Source organism: Cornus florida, unplaced genomic scaffold (genome assembly GCF_030987335.1).
Source record: "Cornus florida cultivar Cherokee Brave unplaced genomic scaffold, ASM3098733v1 CherokeeBrave_3.0.0_Hap2_Chr11, whole genome shotgun sequence".
NCBI classification, from domain to species: Eukaryota; Viridiplantae; Streptophyta; class Magnoliopsida; order Cornales; family Cornaceae; genus Cornus; species Cornus florida.
In genome coordinates, this window is record NW_026775581.1 from 123,882,354 (window position 1) to 123,906,084 (window position 23,731).

The 23,731-nt window shown below is 36.2% G+C and overlaps 1 protein-coding gene across 5 annotated transcripts; it reads right to left on the reverse strand.

Moving 5' to 3' along the window:
• Positions 1-751: 751 nt before the first annotated feature.
• LOC132286384 (U-box domain-containing protein 4) lies at positions 752-21,739 on the reverse strand. 5 transcript variants are annotated; one of them, XM_059788714.1, is made up of 7 exons: positions 21,589-21,739; positions 17,368-17,562; positions 15,713-15,794; positions 6,369-6,649; positions 3,686-3,802; positions 1,356-3,431; positions 752-1,264 (listed from the first exon to the last, which is right to left on the reverse strand). In XM_059788714.1, exons 4-7 carry the CDS (start codon positions 6,642-6,644, stop codon positions 1,205-1,207), a joined length of 2,529 nt encoding a protein of 842 aa, XP_059644697.1. In that variant the 5' UTR covers positions 6,645-6,649; positions 15,713-15,794; positions 17,368-17,562; positions 21,589-21,739; the 3' UTR covers positions 752-1,204. The 5 variants fall into 5 exon arrangements, with proteins under 5 accessions (XP_059644697.1, XP_059644695.1, XP_059644696.1 ...); XM_059788712.1 differs by lacking the exon at positions 15,713-15,794 and adding an exon at positions 17,179-17,239; XM_059788713.1 differs by lacking the exon at positions 15,713-15,794.
• Positions 21,740-23,731: the final 1,992 nt, after the last annotated feature.

The following is a 23,731-nucleotide window of genomic DNA, read 5'->3' on the forward strand; positions in this document are numbered from 1 at the left end:
TGGAGCATTTCATAATCCTCCACCACTTGATACATACAGTTCTTCTCTCACTTGCATCATGCAATTAATGAGAGAATTTTCGAGAGTGGGTCTAAGGTGATTTGACCTCTTGATCTCTCTCAAAATGAGAGACAAAATTGTTTTTTCTTTTTTAAAGAAAAAGATAATTTTAAAAATAATACTGAAATCCCATTACATAATAAATAAAAAAAGGAAAGTCTCTCAAATAACTGTTGGTACTTGTTCTTTGAAAACTATTTTCCGATTTCTACCAACGGATAATGAGTTCAAGAGGTTCAGAGAAGGAGATGACAGCAATAGTACACTACTTGAAAACCTGATTTGCGGTCAAGAAATTCGCGCCAAAGTAGGGACAATGGCTAGCAAGACGAACTTGCCAAGCTTAATTCATATGGGGCTACGCAGAAAAGTGCTGGAACGAACTTCATGTTATATTTGCTTACAACGATTCCCAAGTGTTTTTTTGCTAAGCATTCGCTTCGTCTCTCGCATACATTTTACGAGTAACGTACTAGTGGTTCCCTGAGGAGATATAACATATAACCCAAACTCCATGCACAAATGAATCAGCCAGCAACAGAACAATTCCGCTCTGCGATTTAATTGAATTTTCATTCTGCTCAATCAATCAACATCAAACTATTGTTTAAAAAACATAAATTTGATATGGGTGATTGGGAAAGACTTCCTCTCTTCTTTATAAAGTTATGTTCAAAAACAAATAATAATAATAATAATAAAAACCAACCGAGTTCATTTATATAGGGCACATCCCTCAACTTCTCAAGAATTTCTAGGACACACAAGACATTTACATAAAAAATAAATAAAAAGGTAAAAAACAAATACAACATCAGCAATAACATGAGAAGGCATGACATCTAACAATATAAAAATGATTATTCCCTTTCCACGTCTTGCCCAAACTCATATTACAGAAGGCTGCAAAAACTAAACTTCCAGGTGTAAAATTTTTTTCCCACATTCACATATAAAGTTATTCATCAGAGGACTCGAGAAATCCCCGCAAATCAATTTTTTAATTTTTTTTTTCTTCTCTTCACAAATCAAGAAACATCCAAGCAGCAGGCCCTTCGTAGTCATTATTTGCAACATGGGATTTACACACTAAATATATCTTACCTCAAGATATTGGATGAATCCAAGGGTTATCTTATGAAAGTCAGCCCCTCCCAGCATTACCATGTCGCTGGCTTCTAAAGTAGTTTAGAAGCGCCTGAGCCTGCAAACAACCAAAAAGTTAATACATTTCTTTCTGGAGGGGGTGGATGCGGTGTTAGAGAGGAGGGGTTTTTGAACTGCAAGTAGTATACCTTTTCCTTGGCTCTTGGTGTGCCCGACTGAGACAATGCCACTAATGGTGGAACAGCTCCTTCCTGAAGCACCGTATTGCAGAATCTACCACTATTTGTGCAAAGCTGTAGAAGAGCAGCAGCTGCATTCTCCTTCCCTCTTGCAGAACCCAACTCAACAACCTCAACTAGAACAGGAATCCCTCCCTCCTGACCAATTGCAGCCCTTCCTTCATGGATGGTAGCAAGATTAGCCAAAACAGCAACTGCCTTATCAACCATCCCCGCAGCAGGGTCCATCAACTCTACAAGGTATTTCACAGCTCCAGCCTGCACAATCCGGGCCTTATTTTCATGAAATATTGACAAATTAAACAAAGCTGTGGCTGCATCTTTTTTCCCCCTAGGAGTTCCATTTCCCAATAAATCAACCAGAGGTTTAATTGCGCCAGACCTTCCAATCTTGACCTTGTTATCCTCAATCACCGAGAGGCTAAAAAGAGTGGCAGCTGAGTTCTCCTTAGCCTCAGGACTACCTGTCTCAAGAACATGAATCAAAGGTTCAATTGCGCCAGCATTTGCAATAGCGGTTTTGTTATTATCATTAATTGATAAGTTGAGAAGTGCAGTAACAGCATTTTCCTGTATCCTTGTGTCTGGTGAACTGAGTAGTTCAACCAACAGGTTGATGGCTCCACAGCTTGCTATTACAATTCGATTATCCATGTTATGCTTGGCAAGTAGCCTAAGTTCAGCTGTGGCATTCCTTTGAGCATCACTTGATGTGCTCTTCAAGTCGTCAACAAGCCTCCTGACTTGGGTTTCAACTTCAGAAAGATCAGCCCTCGTGTCCATGGCAGGAGAAGAAACTATCCTTGGAACAAACCTTTCAGATGGCCTGCGCCAGATTTGGCTTCGAGATCTCGCCTCCAATCGAAGTGGGAACTCATGCTCTCTCTGTGGGGTGGTTGAGGTAGTAGTAGCCAGTGGCTCTGATGTCACCTCCCCAGAAGTATCACTACTGTAGGCTGTCACCTGGGAGGGCACCTCATTGCCATCACCTGGCGTTCCTTGTGAAAAATTTGCATTAGAAAGTGTGCTGGAAGCTGAGACAGTTCGATTATGGCCCTGAGATGACTGTTCATCAGGCCCACTAGCACTAGAAAGTTCTTTTCTTGATGGTGAAATAGGGGGTTGGCTACATGAATCCAAACTTCTCTCTTCCGAGTTAACCAACCGGTCTTCGGAATTTGTAACTGATGTTCTCCCAATATCCAAACCATGTCCATTTCCAGCTACACCAGGCAAGGAATCCTCTGAAGACGAACGAGGATGTGATGGAGAAGTTCCCTCTCGATGGATTCCACTAGATGAGATTAGATTCTTTCCAGGTGAACCCATAGACCGAGGTGAACGGGGTGATATAGGTTGATTAGCCCTTGAATGAGGAAGGATATGCAAATCCCTGGGAGCACCAGATTCGGGATGTGAAAGGGAAGAAGGCTGGTTTAAGCTCATAGATTTCAAGGGGTCAGGCAGCTTAGCGTTGTTTGTTTCAGGCAGCTTAACATTGTTTGTTTCACACCAATTTGCAATTAGTGCCTTTACAGTGTAATTAGGAATGAGATTGGTGTGGGCGAGAGTTTGCCTGGTCTTTGGGCAAACAGTGAGCCCAAGATCAATCCACTTATGGATAAAAGCCCGCTCATAGGTTTGTCCTGAAGCTACAATTACTGGGTCTGTCATCAGTTCAAGTGAAAGAGGGCAGCAGAAATCAGCAGGAATGAGAACGGGATTACAGCTCTCGGACTGTTTCATCATAACAAGGCGCTCATGCATGTGGGTAATAAGAGCGATCATTTGATCAATGTACTCAGCTTCTTCATTCTTCTCAGCTTGTTCGGCATTCTCCTTCAATTTTTCAAGCGCCACAGCCTCAATCAGAAGCTCCTGATTTGACCTTAAGCTCAGGCTATCAATGAACTTTGCCTGGCTCTCTGAACTAGGTTCAGAGCCTTCCACTTGATCCTTAATTGCTTTTGTGATGACAACTGAGGTATGTTCATAACCCATTTGCTTAATTTTCTGTGCACAAAGCTGCAATCAGGCACGAAGCGTTAGACATCAAAAAAGGATAATCTCATATATTTTTTGTTTTACTAGAATCGTATGTAAAATAGTTAGCTTTAATTTGGCAACAATATAAGAACTGCATATGGCAGATGATAATTAGATGGATTTTCATCCAAAGAATTCTACATCATGCATATTAAATTGGAGAAGCTATGATGCATGCTCTAAATACAGACAACTTTAGAAGGTAGAACTAAAAATATATATATGTTAGGTACCTCAAGAGATGCAGCATTCAATTCAACAGGGAGATATTGATCCGAAGATTTCAGCAGCTCGAAAATTTCCAGGATAGAAGTCTGAACCTTTGATATTAATGATTCAACTTGCAGAACCTAAAGATCATGCAACATGTGCTAGTTAGATGGGAGGAAAAAGAAAAGTAGATCAAAACTTTAAGCAGTCAAATAAAAGACCAACTCAAAACCTCGTATACCCATTTATATATCTCATTCAAGGGCTGAGCATAAGAAAATTCCTCCCTAACAAAGGAACAAGAAGCATAAAGTGAAAAATCCTAACCAAAGATGCTTTATATGCTAAGTCCAAACAAAGAACTAGCTCTTTTTGGTTTCCAAGTTGCAAGGAAGAGTTTCAGAATGGAAAATTAAGCTCAGGAGCTAGGGGAATCACATTGCAACAGCCATGGAATCCAAGAAAAATGGAATCCAAGTTTGTTCATGAAAGTTTTACATCCTATTCAGTAGCAAAACAAAGTTTCAGTCAAGAGAAAAAAAACAGCTTCCCAGGCTCCCACTACAAGAGTTTGACTTGTACACACACACACACACACACACATATTAAAAAGGAAGTAGAAACATATTGCTATTTTCTTACGGAAAGGATGCACAGAGATAGAGAGAAGGCATTCTCTTGTCCGTCGAAGATCAATGGAAAAGGTAAGAAACAACATCGCTGCTGGAACCGAGGTTTCAAGAATACCATAGATTAAACACCATATATTACAACTTAAATTTCTTAGTTTAAACACCTACGGTAGATATTGGCCGCAACAACAACAATATAAATGAGCATTTGGTAAGATAAAGATTACATGAATTTGTGTCTCTTTATGATGCAGTCCTCCCATGATTTTCAAGGTCAGCTGATATTGAAACATAGAAATTTTGTAGAGGGAGCCTGCGGGGCGGGGAGATTACATGTAGAATGGAATTTCTTCACGGCACTTCTATCCATATGCCCCAACAAGGAAAAAAAGATAATAAGCATTAAAATTGTGTGGGGATGATCTACAACCACTCCTTGACTATGGCAGTGGGGGTCCTTCAAATTCCAAGATACATTTATCCATTTATGTAAACTATGGCATATCATTTGATGGTTATATTTCTTTTTGACAAGTCATTGATTGCATAGTTATTACAGAGTAAAATATATTGATCAAGTAATAACCAAAGAAAGCTCTGCATGTTTTTGGGAAGATCAATAATTTAATTAGTAGAACAATTATTAAGAGGAATTAAGCAATAACCAATGACTTTATGCAGCGGAATAGCAGCTTAAAAATCCTCAGGGTACTAAGTGTGAGAAATCATAGGAAAAATTAGAATTGGAAACTCATATTCTGAATTCTGTTTGGGATGCAGCCGTCAAATTGAACTAAATTTACAGCCCCAATCCATAAAACAAACTTTACAGGAGACAGTGGCTATCAATCATGAAGAGGAAATATGTATTTGCAATCCCACCATTTGAAAATGGAGGAAAAAAGCAACCCATCGTTATTGCCACCTCTGAAAACTTGCTACTACTACCATCATCACAACAACCAAACATCCACCACATCATCCTTATCAACCACCCCTCACCACCGTTGCCATTGCAATTACAGCCACTGCCACATCCTCTAAATTCATTTCAACACTCCTGCCAACGTCATTGATGTCACAACCACCAATAGCACCCCCACGACCACCATCACTGTAGAACTCACACCCAACTCCAGCAGATCACCATCAGCATCACAACCCTACAGTGGCACCATCTTAATACCCTTCCAATATTACCAGTATAGCACTCTTAACATCACCTTATGAAACTTGAATTCATGACCATCAGGTTAACCATCACCATTACTATCACTAACACAACCACCAGTATCTTTGTGACCTGTAACCAATCATCCCCACACCAACCCCCCTCCCCGAAACTGAGATCTATAACCAGTCACCCCCACTAAATTATTACCGATTATAATAACTCATCAACACCACCATAACATAATAATTTTGTCGTTCCTACCACCTTCAGCTAACTGTCAATGGACCACTGCCACATCCATCATTATGTCAATGCATGAACAATAGTCATCCTTTCACAATTGTAGACCTTGCAACCTTTATCGTCTCCGTCTCCATCTCCAAAACCATCATGGTGCCACCATTGACATCAACATTTCTGACAATCATTCACCACCATGACCACTAGTTTCGCTATGAAGTCTGTCAACTCAACACCAAATCTGTCACCACCACATGCAACATATATTAACTAACCTAGGAGGAAAAGCGCTGACTAGGTCAAGATAAAGGAAGTAGAACGAAAAATAGAGCAAGAAAGTGAACTCACAAAAAGGAAAGAAAAATAGGCTGAAGTGTAAATATGAGGAGTTGTTTAAAAAGGAAAAATAAAAAACCAAAAAAAAAAACCCATCAAAAGCAATATTATCTCCTATTAAACACGCTGATCAACAAATATAACCTCCAAATCAATTATATAACATAATGAATTTTATATTGATCAATGTCTAGTCATCAGAATGTTGCCCCGACTAGGTTGGTTCCAGCATTTTAGCTCTCTTAAAATGGTTAGTAAGATGAATCTTTTTTTTTTAAAAATATTTAAAAACTATAAGTTGAAAATATAGATCATGATACGTACAAAATAAACTTTACTCATCAACGGATGCCAGTTTTCAAATAGCTCCCTCAGTTCATCAACATATTGACTCAGTCCTGCAAATTTATTATGAAGTTGTTCTTCAGATGCTATTTCAGCATCAGTAATGGCATCAAGCACCGGCTTTATCAACTTCAATATCTCTTCAATCTTCTGGTAGTATCTATGAACTGGTTCACAGTTTATGTTATCATGAGACAACAAATGAAAGAAACAAGAGATGTTTCTGAGAAGTGCTTTCAATAATGATATCTCCATCACACCTGTATCAAGACAGAAGAGCTCATGGTCCTCAGTAAAGTGAATCAAGAAAAGATTTTTGCACCAGATATCGGCCCATGCTACAGCTAAAATAGCAAAGGTAATACGAAAAATTTACAATACCAAAGTAAATAAACTAAACATGTAGATAGATAAGTTAATTTGATATTATTAATATTCTGCCAGTTAAGCGCATTAATCTCAAGAGGTTCTACGAACGCTATCCCCTGTCACACACACCAGCCACAGGAGAGCGAGAGAGAGAGATGGCAGCAAAACATGACACTATGCATCATAAATGGGTTTATTCCACGTTCAAGATTCCATAAGCTTCCATGTTGTGATGCAGCTGTCCATTTGCTTAATGAGGAAATTATAGTTGCATCCTACAAAGCACGGACACGCCTAAAACGGGCAAAGAATCTGTGTCGGACATGTGTCGGACACCGACACGTATTGGACATGCCAAAAAAAAAAATGTCCCATTGTATTTTATTTTTTTAATATTCAGACACAACATGGATACACCGTGGACATGCGTTCGACATGCCATGGATATGTGTCCGACATGCGTGTCCCATTCTTTGGGTTTATTTTTTTTATAAGGCATTCTTGGGGATTTAAAGAAAGTTTTACAAAGAAAGCTAGGTTGAAGTGTAAAATATTAGGAGTTGTTTAAGAACTTTTAGTAATTTGAAGGTCATTAAATAATTACTTAAAAAACGTTTTAAAAAACAATCAAATATTTGTACCTATATTTTAGTTCAAAGGTTCAAACTCTTGCGCGATCATCTTTGACTCTCTCTTGTTATCTCACCGACCAAGCTTCGCTGTCAGTCGATGCTCTCTCTCTCTCCTCTTTTGCACTCTTCTTCTTAGTCCTCCTCTTTTCTTTCTTCTTCTTCTTCTTCTTCTTCTTCACAAGCCCTCGGTACTTCTTTTTTTCCTTTTACAACAAAATTCTTTTTGTCTCTTTTTCCTTTTTCCTCTTGTTTCCACAATCTTTTTCTCTTCTATTGATTCTTACCTTTAATTTTAACTAAGCTCCTAATCCTCTTTGTCTCTTTGTTTTTTCTCTTTCTTAACCCTTGTCTATCATTCTTTCTTTTTCCCGGCAAAACACAATTTTTTTCATTATTAGGTTGATAAAAAATAATATTACTCGTAATTTCTTAAACAGAAACTACAACACTATATATATATATATATATAAATATTTAATATTGATTGCGTCCCCGCCATGTCCGTGTCCTAATTTTTTAGTATTTGTCGTGTCGCCGTGTCCGTGTCCATGTCGTATCCGTGTCCTGTATCCGTTTTCGTGCTTCTTAGTTTGCATCCAACATGTGTGCAGGGACTTTCAGTTGGAAACAATGAGAAAAGTAAGATTGATTTGACATGGTGAAATATGCTAGAAAGTGAATTCAACAAGGAAACCTTACAGACAGTTGATAAACATTATTATTGTAAGCCTCAGTCAAATTTCGGTCACAGCAGTCAAATCATTTCATAAAGATCAAGGAAGTCTAGGAAAGTGTCAACTAAAATTTCCATAAACATGTACATGACAGACACCTCAAACTTTGCCTTCCAAGTACAACAGCCACGCGCCACTTTTAATGCAACACATTCCATCTTAATTTTTTTTGACAAATTCATTAGTTAACATTTCCAAGAGATCCAGGCATAGATACACTAAAGAAGACAAGATTTCAAACCAAATACGGCACGTTTGAAGGTTAACAAATTAGGAATGAAATTAATAGATAGTTAGGTATCAAAGTTCACAACCCTTAAAGACTTGTCTTTTTATCAATTTTTTTTTAATAATTAAGTGTAAATTTTTAGAAGGCTTTTCAAAACCTTAAATTTTTTAATCACAATCAAGCATCAACCTATGGAGAGCAAAGCTTCAACACAAGGAAAAAAGAGAAAACAATAGAGAACAAAATAATAATAAAGAAAGCAAAAATCCAGACTTGGCAGTAGCATCGAAGACGAACAGATGAGAGAAAAAGCCAGAGGGGCATATGACAATCTAGAAAATTCTCAAGGAAAACAGCAGGTTCATTGCAAGGATATCCATGTTTTAGTAACCATGGATCGAATAGAGGGAACTATACAAGTCAATTCTTGTTTTCCAATGTCAGGACACATCCATAGACCTCCTGTACCTTTGTCAATCTACCTTAAGACACTACAGTCTACACCCATAGCTTCCAAGAAAAATCTTAACAATATTCTTTCTCTTGGCCTTCTTATTTGAAAAAGAGTGTTTTAGTCTCTGCCCTTTAGCAGCACCCACCTTAAAAGGTTCAGAGAAACAGAGATAAGACATGAAAGACACCTAACTGCTTTTAGATACATCGGAGAGGTACCAAAACCGTGTAAATGAATTCCTGGAAGCAGTTGACCATTAGTCCCTTTCACATCTCTTACACAAAAGGAAAATGTAAGAGAACATTACTTCACGCTTCCTTCTTTGAAGCATATAAGCAATAACTTCTTTTTGAACTGCATTCTATAAAAAGGTTTTAAATTTGGGTGGAACTTCACTCTATTAACACGAAACCAAAAGATATATTAATAAATAAAAGTGTACAAGGAGAATGAGACTCCCTCAAAATGAAATAAGGAGATAATAAAAGAGGAAAAAAAAAAATGAGGAAAATTTCTAAACATTGCACGGGTACCATTCTATTAGGCTATGTTTGGTAGGGTGGGTTTGAAGGGGAAGGATAACTTTAGTTATGAGGGAAGGGGAAGGAAAGGGAAGGGAATGATAATTTTAATTTGGTATTGTGTTTGGTTGATTAATGAAGGAAAAGAAAGGGAAAGACAATAATCACGTTTGGGAAAAGAAGGGGAAAGAAAAGAAAGGGAATTATTTTAATAAATTGACCATTATACCCTTTTATATTTTAAAATATACATATATATACCGTCTCTAGGCCCACAAGAAAAGAAAAAAAAAATTTCAGCCTCTACTGTCTCTAGGGCAAATCATTTCAGCCTCTATTCTCGTTCTCAACGCCGAACTTCTCTCTCTCTCTCTCTCTCTCTCTTTGCAACTGCAAACTACTACAAGAATCAGTAGTTCAAAACCCATATACTTCATCATTTCAGATTGTTCAAAAAATCAAAACCGAATTTCAGATTGTTCAAAAAATCAAAACCCATATCGATCAAAACCCATATCAGTTTCCATCGCCCGCTGTTCCAATTCGGGTTCGCCGTTCGCAAGCTTCAGCCGCGGGCCCTCTCTCTGCAACTGCTAAATCAACTAATCAAGGTCTGTAATTCTTGTTTTGCAAACTAAATTCACATGTAATCAAGGGCAAAATTGGCATCTGAAATCACACACCAAGCCTCTCCTTCCCTTTCCCTTCATTTCCTCCCATTTTTGGGAGGTTAAGAAATTTACTGGCTTGTGTTAACCCTCCAAACCCTTCCCTTCCCTTCCCTTCCCTTTCCTTCCAACAATTTTTGCCAAACACAAAATTTTAATCCCCCTCCATCACCTTCCCTTCCCTTCCCTTTCCTTCCAACAATTTTTGCCAAACACAAATTTTTAATCCCCCTCCATCACCTTCCCTTCCCTTCCCTTCCCTTTCCTCCCTTTGCCATTGCACCAAACTGACCCTCAGAGTGTAAGTAAACAAAAATACATCTCTTCAGTGTTTTTCTTCTTATTCCTTTTATAGTGGATGCATAATATAGGAAAATATGATACCAAGACAAGGAAAAAATTGACCTTTGTGGATACTGTACATGTGAGTAACTCACATCTCTGCCAATTAAGTAGAGGTGGATACCGTACAAGATGTGACCATGTGAGAAACTCACATCTCTGTCAATTAAGTAGCATTCATATGCTTAAGCTCAATCTTGAGGGCATTGTATAGACATGTATTTGTGTTTCTATGTTATCTGTTTCTCCACATGTATTTGTTTAAATCTATAAATATTGTTGCCACGAGCTTGTTAACTTTTAGACGACTTGGATGCTTTCCATTTTATGTATATTGTGTTATTTTCTTGATTTATATTAGTTGTGATTAAACTAATTGACAGACAATTTTTCAAGATAGTTGGTTGCTTCGATAATAGGTGGTTTTTATTCTCTATAACAGACAAATTTGATAGAAGATATTTCATTACTTTTTTTGTATTATTTTTGTACATTACCTGACTGGACATGAGACAATTTTTCTCTCTCCATGCATATATATGACAAAAATGGCTAGATGTATTTTGCATGAACTTAATGGGTAATGAAATACTTTTGGTTCATAAAGCTGCAGTTTATAGTTTTTCTTCCCCCCCTTCCTCTCTCCTCTCACACACATCAATTTCAAACTTAGTGTGTCCGCCCCTGATCCTACATTAAAAGTCTTTCAAAAGTTTGAAGCCTATCTGCAATATATCTTACCTCCCATGTACATGCATGTATGTGAATGATGGATGATGTTTTCAACACTGAATATGGACAAGGCTAAGAGAATCCACAAAACTGCAGCAAAAGTGACCCGATCAGCTTATAAAAGGAAAGGATGGTAAAACTTGGTTAATAAATTTTAATGGTAACAATGAGACATTGTATTAGAAAGCCATGGATGATAGAGAACTAACACCAAACATAACAGTGATACTCAAAAGCTCAGAACGTTGGCCTTTTAGAACCACCATTCTTAAAGTCCAGCACAACCTTCATATGAAAATTTTCCCCCACAAGTACCCTAAACACCATATTTGCCGAGGCTACACATATTGATTCTATTCACTATGAGCACCAATTTATATCATGTCTGGACTAGGTGAAAATGATGAATCTGTTAAGCTCATTGTTCCAGCAAATCCCTCTATATGTTTCCTAAGAGTTACCACTGTAACTTTAAGTGCTCACAATTTCTAGTTCTTTCTATATCTAATGTTACTAAATAGTACTTTATCTCTCTTCTTTCTTCACGTGTTCTTAACATATAGTTTTAGTTTTTTACTCACCAAGCCAAGTAGCACATAGGATGTGGAAATAATTTTTATTAATTAGTTCATAGAATGTGTACATTATTCAGCTGAGTAACTGAGTTTATCATTTTTCATTTCATTTGCTAAGTGCACATGTCACACGTGACTGTCCACTCGGTTGAATATTATCCAAGAAGGATAAACAATTACTTTTTGTCCAATTTGGAATAAAAGCTCCATGGTTATGATTAACAATTAATGCACAAAGTTTAAACCCATTTCAATTGTTGTGCTTTCCTAAATTGCAAAGTGTTCCTGTATATATATTGGCCCTATTGAGCCTTTTTTCCTTTGACATAGTACCAGAAGGGGTGGTCATTAAATATTGATACTTTTTGTTGATAATTCTTCCTGACATGCATATTGTACAGGTTGAACTGTAGAGCACTATTCCAGTACAACACATTGTATTTTTCTTTCTGAATGAAAAAATAAAAAAAAAAAAGATTTATGACTGCATTCATTTTTACAAGTTAAACAATTCCCAGGGTATCTAAATTAGTGTAACTGAATCATTGCTAGCAAGAAGCACAAAATTCAAAAAACAGTTTTTGCAAGACCACTTTTACATAAAATTGAATCCTTCGAACATGTTGTACCAGTTAGTGAACGAGTACATATCAAAGTTCATTTTTGTCCATTGTGAGTTCATCTGGTGGATAACTTGCAAATTTCATAATAGACTACAATAGGGAAACCGACATAAGGTCAGGAAGAAGTTGTGCTTGATACATATTGAAGACAAAGCATTCCAGTCGATGTAATGTTGCAGGAATATAATAAAATTGGCTGTTGATTTTTCCATTAAAAAATGTGGGCATGAATTTATGGAGGGAAATGTGAATGTTGAGATGGATGTGCGGTAAGACTAGAAAGGACAGAATTGGAAATGATCACATTCGGGAGATGGTTGGAGCAGCACCAATTGGAAATAAAATGAGAAAAAATCGGTTAAGATGGTTTGGATATGTGAAAAGAAGACGTTTATGTGCGCCGGTTAGGAAAAGTGATATAGTTCACATTGAGGGTAATATTAGGGGAAGAGGAAGACCAAAGTTAAAGTGGGTAAAGTTAGTAAAGAAAGATACGATAGCATGTGGATTGACTGAGACTATGGTCTTAAATAGAGCAGAATGGGAACATGGGATTCATGTGGCAGATCCCAAGTCATTGGGAAAAGGCTTGGTTGTTGTTGTTGTTGATGATGAATTTATAGAAGGGTTATTGGCTTGTTAAGCGATGATGCTACATGCTTCTCCAGGACCAGAACTCACTCACGCGGGCCACCCAACCAACCACCTTTTAAAACCACCGAGACCCAGTGGTATCTATATCTCTCAAAGTGAATTGTTGAGGTCAACTCCCACTACAGACAAAGACTGTATGTTATTTGTCACGGAAAACAATAATAATAGGGCCACACACGATTTTACCACCAAGGGCCTAGCCCAACTGGTATTTCCTCAGCATCCCACATGGGAGGTTGAGAGTTCAATTATCAATTGTGACAACAGTGTTTTGTGTGTTGGATGATTAGTTGCTCAATCTCAATGTGAACTTGAGGGTGGATAATCCTTGATTGAACAAGTCACTGGACAAGGAAAAGTTCCTAATTGACAGAAAAAAAGAAAAAGAAAAAAAGGAAGAAGATAATTTTCAAAATTGCCATCTGCAAAGATACGTCAAGGGTATTTTCAATGGTGATATTCAATCAACTTCAAGAGAGTCTAAAAGATAGAAATCAAATCATAAATCCTATAAAGTTAGATATCAGATAATGAATTCTAACAAAAGCAGTCAATCAAAGAGGACATCAAACTGGAGTAATGACCGTTTACTGGGAGGACAGACCAGAGAGAAGAAAAGAGAAGGTATTTATAGAATTTGATCATTTGTTTTTGTTTTTTTTTTTTATTAAAAAAAAGGGATAATATCACTTACATCTCTCGAGGTTAGGCCTAATTACAGATACTACCCCTAACGTTTTAAAAATTACACTATCCTCCCTCAAGGTTTGCTCCATTGTAACACTTTGCCCCTTCCAGTGATGGTCAACGCCAGTCAATTACAATTTTTGATGATGTCAGCCATTTTAAAGTATGAAATACCATATTTGTCCTTGCTATAATTATAAAGATATTTCCACACCTACTTTTGAATTAAAATTACTCATATACCCTTCTCTCTCTATTCTCTCTGAGTCTCATGTTCTCTATGTCCCAACCTTCAATACTTCTAAAACCCCAATTTTTCATATTTTCAATTTTTCATATTTTGACTTGGTATCTGAATCAAGGGATGGACGGAGCAGGACATCAAAGAGGTCTTTAGGATATATATGTGTATATATATGTGTGTGTGTTATGATGTCCCAAACAGAGGTGCACAAGGGACTGGTCGGGACGGCGAGCAAGGACAGATGGAACGTCGGGCGGCAGCAAGCTATGAATAACCCACTGGGGACGAGCAAGGATGTGCTTAATTGACGGCGAGCAAGAAGAACGGCAATGACGCGGTGGCGGTAGTGTGGCGACGAACAATGACCGGAAGAGCCGCAATTCCGGCGACGGTAGATGAGCAAGGATGTGCTAAGTCGACGACAAGCAAGAAGAACGTGACACAGTGGCCGCCGAGTGTGGCGGCGAACAACGAGAGTCGCTATTTCGGAGACAGCTAATGAGCAAGGATGTGCTCAGTCGATGGCGAGGAAGAACGGCAGTGCCGCGGTGGTGGCAGAGCGTGGCGACGAAAACCTACTGGAAGAGTCGCGATTCCGGTTGCGATAAGCACAGTGGTTATTACGATGACGGTGACAGCAAGGACTGGGTCTGAATTGAACGGTGGTGATGCTCTTATTGGTGCTTACCGGCTTGAGGTTTGAATGGCGTGCAAGCAGCTTGGAACGGCGGTGAAGGACGGCGTGCACAAACTCTTGTAGATGACGATGGATGACGGATCTGCTATCGATGATCACAGGGGTTGTAGAAAGAGAAAGTGAGCCTAGCGACGCAAGATACCGACGGTGAACTAGTGAGCTAGGCGATGAAGCGGCGCTTTGATCCGGTGACGAAGTGAACTGAAATGGCGGCGGCAATGCACAATCTCAATAGCGAGACCGACCGGCGGTGAGCAAGGATGCCGGTGCTGAACCGGTGGCGGCGATAACTTGGTGGTGAGGACTATGGCAAGATTGGTTGTTCAATTCTGTAATTGGTTTGTTTATTTCCAATGTGGAGGACCAGAAATCTCTAGTTACAGAGAGAGTAGATGTTGGAGAGAGGAGAGATGCGTACGAAGATAATTGGGGGTAGCTTTATCATTTTGCATTTTGTTAATTTTTTATTTTATATAATAAGGGTATCTTAGTCATTTGACAAGAATGCCACCGGAATTTAACTCCGCTCACATTGAGGGGAGGTTTCTGTAATTTTTGAAACGTAAGGGGTACCGCCTGTAATTGCGCCTAACCTCAAGAGAGATAAGTGAAATTATCCCCAAAAAAAATAAATAAAAAAATAATAATAATAATAAAAAATTATGGGAAAGGAAGAGAGGAGGGGACACTTTCCCTCAAGGTCCACCAATTCTTTCTGCCCAAACATGGGCGCAGAGGAGGAATAGGGCTACCCCACTCTTTACATGTTTTACCGTTCAAAATACCTTTTCTTAACAAAAAGTATAATGGTAGAATCAAGCAGTACCTCTTTCCCTCCTTGCTCCTTTGTTTCCTGCTCAACCAAGGAGGGAAAGACAACTTCCCTTCCCCATGCCTCTTCCATTCCTCTTACCTCCTGTTCTCCTAATTTCCCATTCCCCACACCAAAAAGCATTACCAAGCTTAGTCCTTGTACCAAGGGGGCCAAGTTGTATTTTCTTCCTCCTTCCAAATGGAAGATTGAGGGTTTCAGTCCCCAATAGGACAAAGGGGTGTTTGTGCAACTTTAACTACTGGAAAAACCAAAGCAAGGTCTGTGCACCAACAGAGGATACGCAAAGAAAAAAACTCCCATGCACCTCAAAGAAGGTAGACAACTCACCAAGTGGTCAATCGCATTAGTGCACCTTAAAATTCACTGTACAATAAAACATTCCTCGCAGGCCTTGCCTTGGATCATCTTCCTGTTAAACAAATTTTTTATTTTAGATTTTACTGTCAGTTTCTCAATCAGGAAAATAGCTAAATTTTGACATTAAACATTGGAAATCCTGTTGAAAGGAAACAGGTTGGTCTCCTGCCCCATTTTGAGCAAGTTTGTCACTCAGGGTTCCAGAAACTGAGGGTTTACAACTTCAAAATCCACTTGGTCTCCGTGACTAATTCTTTTATTCATATTAGGTTGTTCGTCTTTCTAGAATCTACCTGTTACATGATAGTTTGCTTTTCAGTTAACTCGGGTTATTCTATATGTCCAATTTTTCACAATTACTGAATTTTTCAACAAAGGGCATATAAATAAAACAGCTAAACATCATTTTTACAAATGAAAAGTTTATTAACTAGGCTGAAATGAAATCAAAAGACTATCAACTGGTGTTTATCCCACCTATGAAGGATATTGCAACAGGTGGATTGGATGCCTATGAAGCACGCTCCTCTACAGAAAGCCGTGGTGGTGACGGGACACATGTCCAACATCGCTAAAAGTCTCTTGGAGTTTGCATACCTTTTTTACCCTGGTTGATATGGCTGGGACACGGTATGGACATGGTGGGGACCCATTTGGGAAACTTTCAAGCAGTGCAATTTTAGAATATGTTAATAGAAAATTACATAAGTTTTAAAAAGCAAAAACAACACCCATATAACTCTTTAAAATTAATGATTACATTCATAATAATGCAGAGAAAAAGTGCAAAATTCAAAATTATGAATACTATATATATATATATATATATATATATATTTGAGATTCTTCATATTACAGTATCCATATCATGTCATACATGTGTTTATATCCATGCTTCATAATTGGATAAAAACACTAAATTATCAATATCGCGTATAAAGTGACAGCTCTCAAATTAAACCTTGCACTCACACACCTAACAAAACAAGCTTTTACCATTGCACCAAATAATGACCCCTAAATCAACAAAAACAAAGGAAAATGGATTAACCACAAAACTGGGACTTTAAAAACTTTAAAATTTGTGCAAATCATTTTGTCATGAAAATCGTAGTGTAACAAACAATTTAAATTTGAAGCAGGAGCATGTCAAACCTACACGAATTGGGTCTAAACTTAAGTAAAGTGCCATACTTCATTGTAAGGAGGAGCAAAAACATAAAGAATAGATGCTTCTCTTCATAGTGTAAAGCCCAGAATAATTCCTTCTGAAGCATAAAGTGAATATAAAAAAGAACACCATTTCATTTAAATAATAAATTATAAATTATAAATAAATAAAAATTTAAAAGCAACCATTGAAAGCAACCATTATAACTGAATAAGCCTCCAAAATAATATATTGAAGCATAAAAATCAATAAAAGAATAAATTACTTTTCGTGTAACAGACAACTTTGGGAATTAAAATGCAATGACAACACTTGGTCCCGAACTCCTGATAAAGTACAATAAACATGAATGCAAACACAGAATAAGACACAAACATTAAGTATATAAATCCATCAGCCAAATTTCAACAAATTAATAACCCAATTTGCGATCAGATAGAAAAGGAACACAAACCTTTTTCAGCATAAGCATGAAACGTTGAATCCTCGAGTAATTTTGTTCACATCACCAGTTCTTGACAAGCCTGAGTAAACATAAAAAGAATACAATCCAATTTTAACACCATAAAGTGGTGTGCGCCCACACGATCAAGAGATTGAACTCGTCTTGAGATATTGTCCAAATTTAAATTTCCTGGTAGTTGATAGCCTGTAGAAGTAAAGTATTAATCATGATTACAATAAAATGATTTACATTCAAACAGTTATGCATTGTCTGAGTCATATGAATTTTTTGCAACTGGCTGTTGTGACAAGTAATTGTCAATGCATAAAAAAAGACATGGAAAGGAATCATAATGGGCTATTTTATGGGCATGATCAACTACCGCAGCCAAAGAAAAAAAAAATATACAAAAATTATGTGAAGGTTAATATGAAATTGTCCGCTGTCGCACTGGCAATTCTGTTGTTAAAATGAAAAATATATATATGAAATTGCAAAAATATAACAAAGTAACAAACAGGGTCTATGAAAGCCAGACTACAAAGAGTATAAGAAACAAAATATTCCAATGAAACAAGCATAAATATGTATATATATATGTACATGCATGTGTGTTTGTGTATGCATTACATGTACTAAAGTACTTATAGATCCATAGAAGGAGAAGGGAAAACTACACTAACATCAAGTCAGGGGTCCTAAATGACAAATTGGACGATTTTTAAAGTTTATTTTTCACTTTGATTAAATTAAGCAAAATAATTACATATGCATTGATAATCATTGTTCAAGTCCAAAATGCCCTCCAAACTCTTATTTCAAAATACCAAATTATCCTTCTTAAATGAAATTCAAGAAAAATAAGATTTAGGTATTCAATTAACCGATGATATTGCGACATAAGACCAACTGACTTTCAAAAAAAAAAAAGACGTGTGACAAACTCAAGTTGGCGATATGCCACTGAAGTGTAACAGATAATCTCATAATCCCTTTCTGGTTCTTCTTTGCCTTTTTATTTTATTTTTTCTTTTCTTTTAGAAAGAAAAAGTTCGGGTGTTGGGTGATTTTGCCTATTCAACATCCATTTCTAAAGAGATTTAATTGCCGCATATACAACTGTAAATTTATTTGGCAAATTTCAATATATGCCTTTAATTGAATGCTAGTAACTTTAAAACTATACCGTATTTTATTCAGGAAAATAAAAATCCCTACATGCATTTTAGTTATAGATACTGAAACTGAAAGTAGTAGAGAGCCTATGATGGAGTATTGAACACACAGAAATGAAAAAATAAATAAAGGTAAACGGCTAATCGGTTATGTAGTCTTTATTAATTTTGTCATTGATTCATTATGTTATAAATTAATATGAATCTTATTTTTCATTTTCTCCAGCGAAACCTATGGTATAAGAAGGATAATTTGGTGAAGGAATTATTTTTCCTGAATTTCTTGAGTGAAAGAATTATTTGATTTTAAAAAGGATAATTTTGTATTTTGAAATAAGAACTTGGAGGGCATTTTAGTCCTAAATAATGATTCTCGATGCATATGTAATTATTTTGTTTAATTCAACCAAAGTGAAAAACAAACTTCTAAAATAGACCAATTTGTTATTCAGGACTCCTAATTAGATTTATGAGTAGTTTTCCCAAGGAGAAAACAGTAAAGCCAAATAAGGACGCATTTATTTTCCAGAGAAAAAAAGGAAGCAGTTTATCCCTTTCAAATCTGGAAGGTTTTCATACTCTGTAAGGTATATATTGGACAATATACAAAAAGTGAGAGGAAAAAAGGAATCTCTCTTTCTTGCATGAACCAGAATATTTAAAAAGGTATAATGGAGAAAACTAAATAGATTCATGAAAGTGATTTACAAAGGATAAGTTAATGTAATTAGATTCACATATTTGGGAAGTGGAACAGAAGTACAAGGTATAAGTGTCCAAAAACTAGGTGGGAAATTTGAAAGGCGAAAAATCACCATCATTGAATGACAAAGTTATGAAGCAAAATGGAGCTTAGATGAAAAGTCAACAGGAATGTGCAACAAGGTGTTTAATTGTATTATAAGGATAGCAAAAGAGGCCCTTGGGAAGTATAATGAAAATGTCTATGATCTCGAGAAAATTGGTGGTGAATTATGACGCCCAAGTAGTCTGGTAATATAAAAGGATCTGATTACAAAACTAGAAAAAGATGCAGTCATGAGGAAAATTTAGAAAGATGTAAATGAATAAAGAAGAAAATAACCTAATATAGCAATTTGTAAAATCGGAATGATAGGACAATCGTCAGAGAAGAAAAGATGCATAATAGTTTAGTACAATAAGGAAGGTCAAATTTAGATTGTGTTAAGCACATTAAATGAAAATTAATTGGTTGGACTAGCACTGCACAATGACCATTTTTTAACCGTATAAGTAATTTAAGGTCACCGAGTGTATTGCTTAAGTGGTATCTCCTCCTCCTCCATGAGAGGTTGAGGGTTCAAGTCCCTATTGGAGCATAGTGGGGTGTGTGTGCATTGCTATTTGAAAATGAGATTAAAAAAAAATAATAAAACAAAAAAGAAGGGCAGTCACTAGACCTGAAAAGTAATTCAATTGAGCTTAGAAGAATATAGGAGGTAGGTATATAATTAAATTAGATCATTAAAAAGAAATTTTCCAATGAAGAGAAAAAGCATAGTATATTCCCTACTTATGAAAACAAGGTGAAACTAAAATTTGCATCAACAACCAACGGGCCAGTGGCCTAGCAGTATTAGCCTCTTACCTCCCAAAGGGAGATTAGGGGTTCACGTCACAGAAGAGACAAGTGTGTGTGAGTGCCAATTAGGAAAAAAATAAAAATAAAATAAAATAAAATAAAATTTGCACCAGCAATACAATATCTAACTTACGAGTCATACTACGAAGTACGGCAAAGTAAATTGAGTAAGGACTAAGGCATTTAATGAGAGTATTACAAAACAATTGGTTACATATAAAGGAGATTTACCAAAAGCATTTCATCCTCCAGGCAATTGGCAAAAAACTTCAATAAATAAATAAGGGAGACAACATATGTGTGGTAGTAGTGGTACTTTTTGGAGCACTCCAATCAAACAGGTTGGGAGTACAAATAGTGCAGTTCACTATTGTGAAAAAAGTAGTGATAACAAATGGAAGAAAAGTGAAGTTGAAATCAAAATAACATATGAATCATAAGAAAATCCTCAAAACCATGCTCTTGGAGGCATTTCACATTAGAAATAAGTTCCATAAAAGGGTATAACAGCGAAAGAGAACTTAGCAACTGCTTGGCTTCAGTGCAATGAGAAACAATTTAGTATTTAGTTCTACTAATAAGGGTAACAAACAAAAGAGCTGGTTGTAATTTGTGTTTTTAACCAGCATTCACGTGTGCAACACCCGCACTTCTCTCAAGCATAATGTCAAGTGCATTAGTTTGTGTACACATCAGCAGACAACCTGTAGTAGATGTAAGTAACAGCCCTTCCCTTTTCAACTACGGAATGAAATATTTTAAACCCAAAAATCAACTAATTTTTTAGTTACGGAAAATTATATCCTCTTTGGCCTTGCAATTATTTCGCAACATTCACTGCTTGCTACATTAAAGTCGGTCTTTTTGACTCTCTAACTATCTAAACCATCCTGGAAATAAATTATCATGCAGCTGCTTCCATCTGACCATACTACAAACCATGATCAAGACTGTTATTCAGAATCTTGATCTCATAATTCACGCAATATACATATCCAACAAAATTCAAATTAAAATATGATGTATCACTGCAAAGAGACAACACATAGTGTTGTGATCAAGGCAAAACCAGTAGCCAATTAGGAAGGAAAATGAAACCATGCAACAGAAACATCTAGCCATAGCATAAAAATAACATACTTTTCATTTGTGTATGTGTATGTGTGTGTGTGTGTGCATACACATAAAACTAGAAGTACCCAATCTGACAAAAAGATTAAAGTGTTTGAATTTTCATAAAAACAGTTGACAATTGGGTTTGATGCAAAGAGCCGCCTAACGCAGATGGGTTTTTGTTTGTTCACTGTTACAATTTGAAACACCGCGTTACATAAAATGTTGACGAAAGCCCAAGCGATCAATCCCAAAGCATGATTAGAAAAAATCAGAAGATAAAATATGAAACCCTAGCCGGATCAATCAAATGGAAGAAGAGAAAGACAGTGGTCTTACCTGAATTGAGCGAAGACAACAACTAAGGGTTTGTTTGGCCCTCTTCGCAACCCCTCCCACCACACTTTCTGAAATTCCCCTTATTCTCCGCTGGTTTTTCTTTTTCCCTTTCTCATTCATAAGTCTTTTCATTATTTATTTATTCTTTTGGTAAGTTCATTGTTTTAATATAATTTATATATATATATACTCTACTAAGTATTATATACTTTTGTAGCTGTTAAAAGAGCTTTGATCAGGTACAACTTCCACTGTATAGACTACTTAGAATTCCATGCCAAGTCAGAGTCAACAAAAAAAAATTCGAACTCGTTTTGGGTGGGTCCCATTCACACTTTTACTATTCAACGGATGCACCCACAGTGGCGCGTAGCGAATTGAAATTAATCGAGCACAGTATTGAAGAAAAACTCAACGTTTTTTTAATGAGTTGAGGAATACATTAAAGAGGATTTTGATACTAAAATTATAAAGATAGAAAATAATTCTCCAAAATTTAGAAAATAAATTTATTTTAAATAAATTATAAAAGCTTATATTTTAATTGAAATTTTATCAGACTACTATGAAAAAAAAAAAATTAAAAAAAAAATAATAATAATAAACTTCAATGAAAGTTTTGGGTCCGAGTGGCCCAGTAACTCCACCCAAGTTCGAGCCCAATAGAAGGTTAGGTAGAAAATTTTCAAAACCAGACCCACCTTGATCCACAAAAATTTGCCAGTGCTCGTACAAAAGACATAGGCGGGATCGGTTGGGTTCCGGGTGGGCCCTACTCATGTTGCACGGTTAGAGTTGGAACAATCTAACAGTATCGACACTAAATTGATTTGAATGGATAAACAAATTAATTTTATCAAATATGTGAGTAAACTGTAAAGTATACTAACAATATATTAAAATAAACTATAACTTTGGTGAAAAAAAAAATTTAAAAACTTATAATTTGTAAATTATTTTATAAATATTAGTTTACTTGTATGCTAAAAGTATATAAAGTTATATATGCGGAAGAAGATGATCATGTTAGTAATGATGATGGCACAACGATGATCTCAGTTATATAAATGATGTCTACAAGATATGGTGTTGGCGACATATGTATATATATATATTGTCGCACAACTTGGTGATGATGAACAGGCTGTTGGGAGAAGAATTGTACTCCTACACAAATTGCAGTGGTTAACGAGGACACAGATATGGGGGAAGTTAGTGATGAAGTTGGGGATATGCGAGTCTCAAACCCTCATGTGCTTAGAAATGTATGTAAGGAGTGTCCAATATATACATGACCAAGGGCGGCAAAAAGGCAATTAAGGTGGTCCCCAATAAGAGATGACAATTCATATTTCATTATATATATATATATATATATATATATATATATATACACACAAAAATATAAATGATAAGACAATTAAGACAGTTGCCTAATTCTCCAATAAAAAAGAAGAAGAAATACTAGTGTTTAATAATAATATTATATATATGTGTGTGTGTGTTTGTGGGGTCACAGGACTCAATGATAAGACAATTAAAGCGATTACGTAAGGTTAGAAGAAGATGACACATAACTCATTAATTATATTAGTTATTATTTTTTAATACTGGTTATATATATATTTTGATGAGTAGCTATACATATTTCTTTTAATAAATTAATTAATGTTTCTTGTATAATATTGATTACTAAATAAATACAACTATTCTTGTATTGGCCAACTGTTAGTTATATATATATATATATATATATATATATATTATTTATGTTTTGTGTATTGTATTAGTTACCAAATAAATACAATTGCTCATAGTTCGATACAAGTTTATTTTATAATAGATATATATTGCTGTTAATGAATTATTTATGTTTCCCGTATGGTATTAATTACCAAACAAATACAATTTCTCTTCTATTGGTGGTCCATACAAATTTCTTTTAGTTTTATCTTATAGGCCTTGCAAGCGGTTATAACAATCGTAAATTTACGGTGTATCTTTATGTTTTCCGTAAAAGGTCGAAATCTCCATTGAAGGACTTGGTTTTAAAGAAAACAATTACAACCAAACCAATTCTCAAGCCGTTTATAGAAATGAAAAACAGAAACCTGTTATAAACCAAACCAAACACTCCCTATGG

What these genes read in the sequence shown, in the direction of transcription:
- LOC132286384 (XM_059788712.1), bottom strand. An exon ending in AGTTGTCTGTTACACGAAAA is followed by an intron (nt 6,650 to 17,178) that starts GTAATTTATTCT and finishes GTCTTGATACAG; the next exon opens with GTGTGATGGAGATATCATTA. An exon ending in TGATGAGTAAAGTTTATTTT is followed by an intron (nt 3,803 to 6,368) that starts GTACGTATCATG and finishes CATGATCTTTAG; the next exon opens with GTTCTGCAAGTTGAATCATT.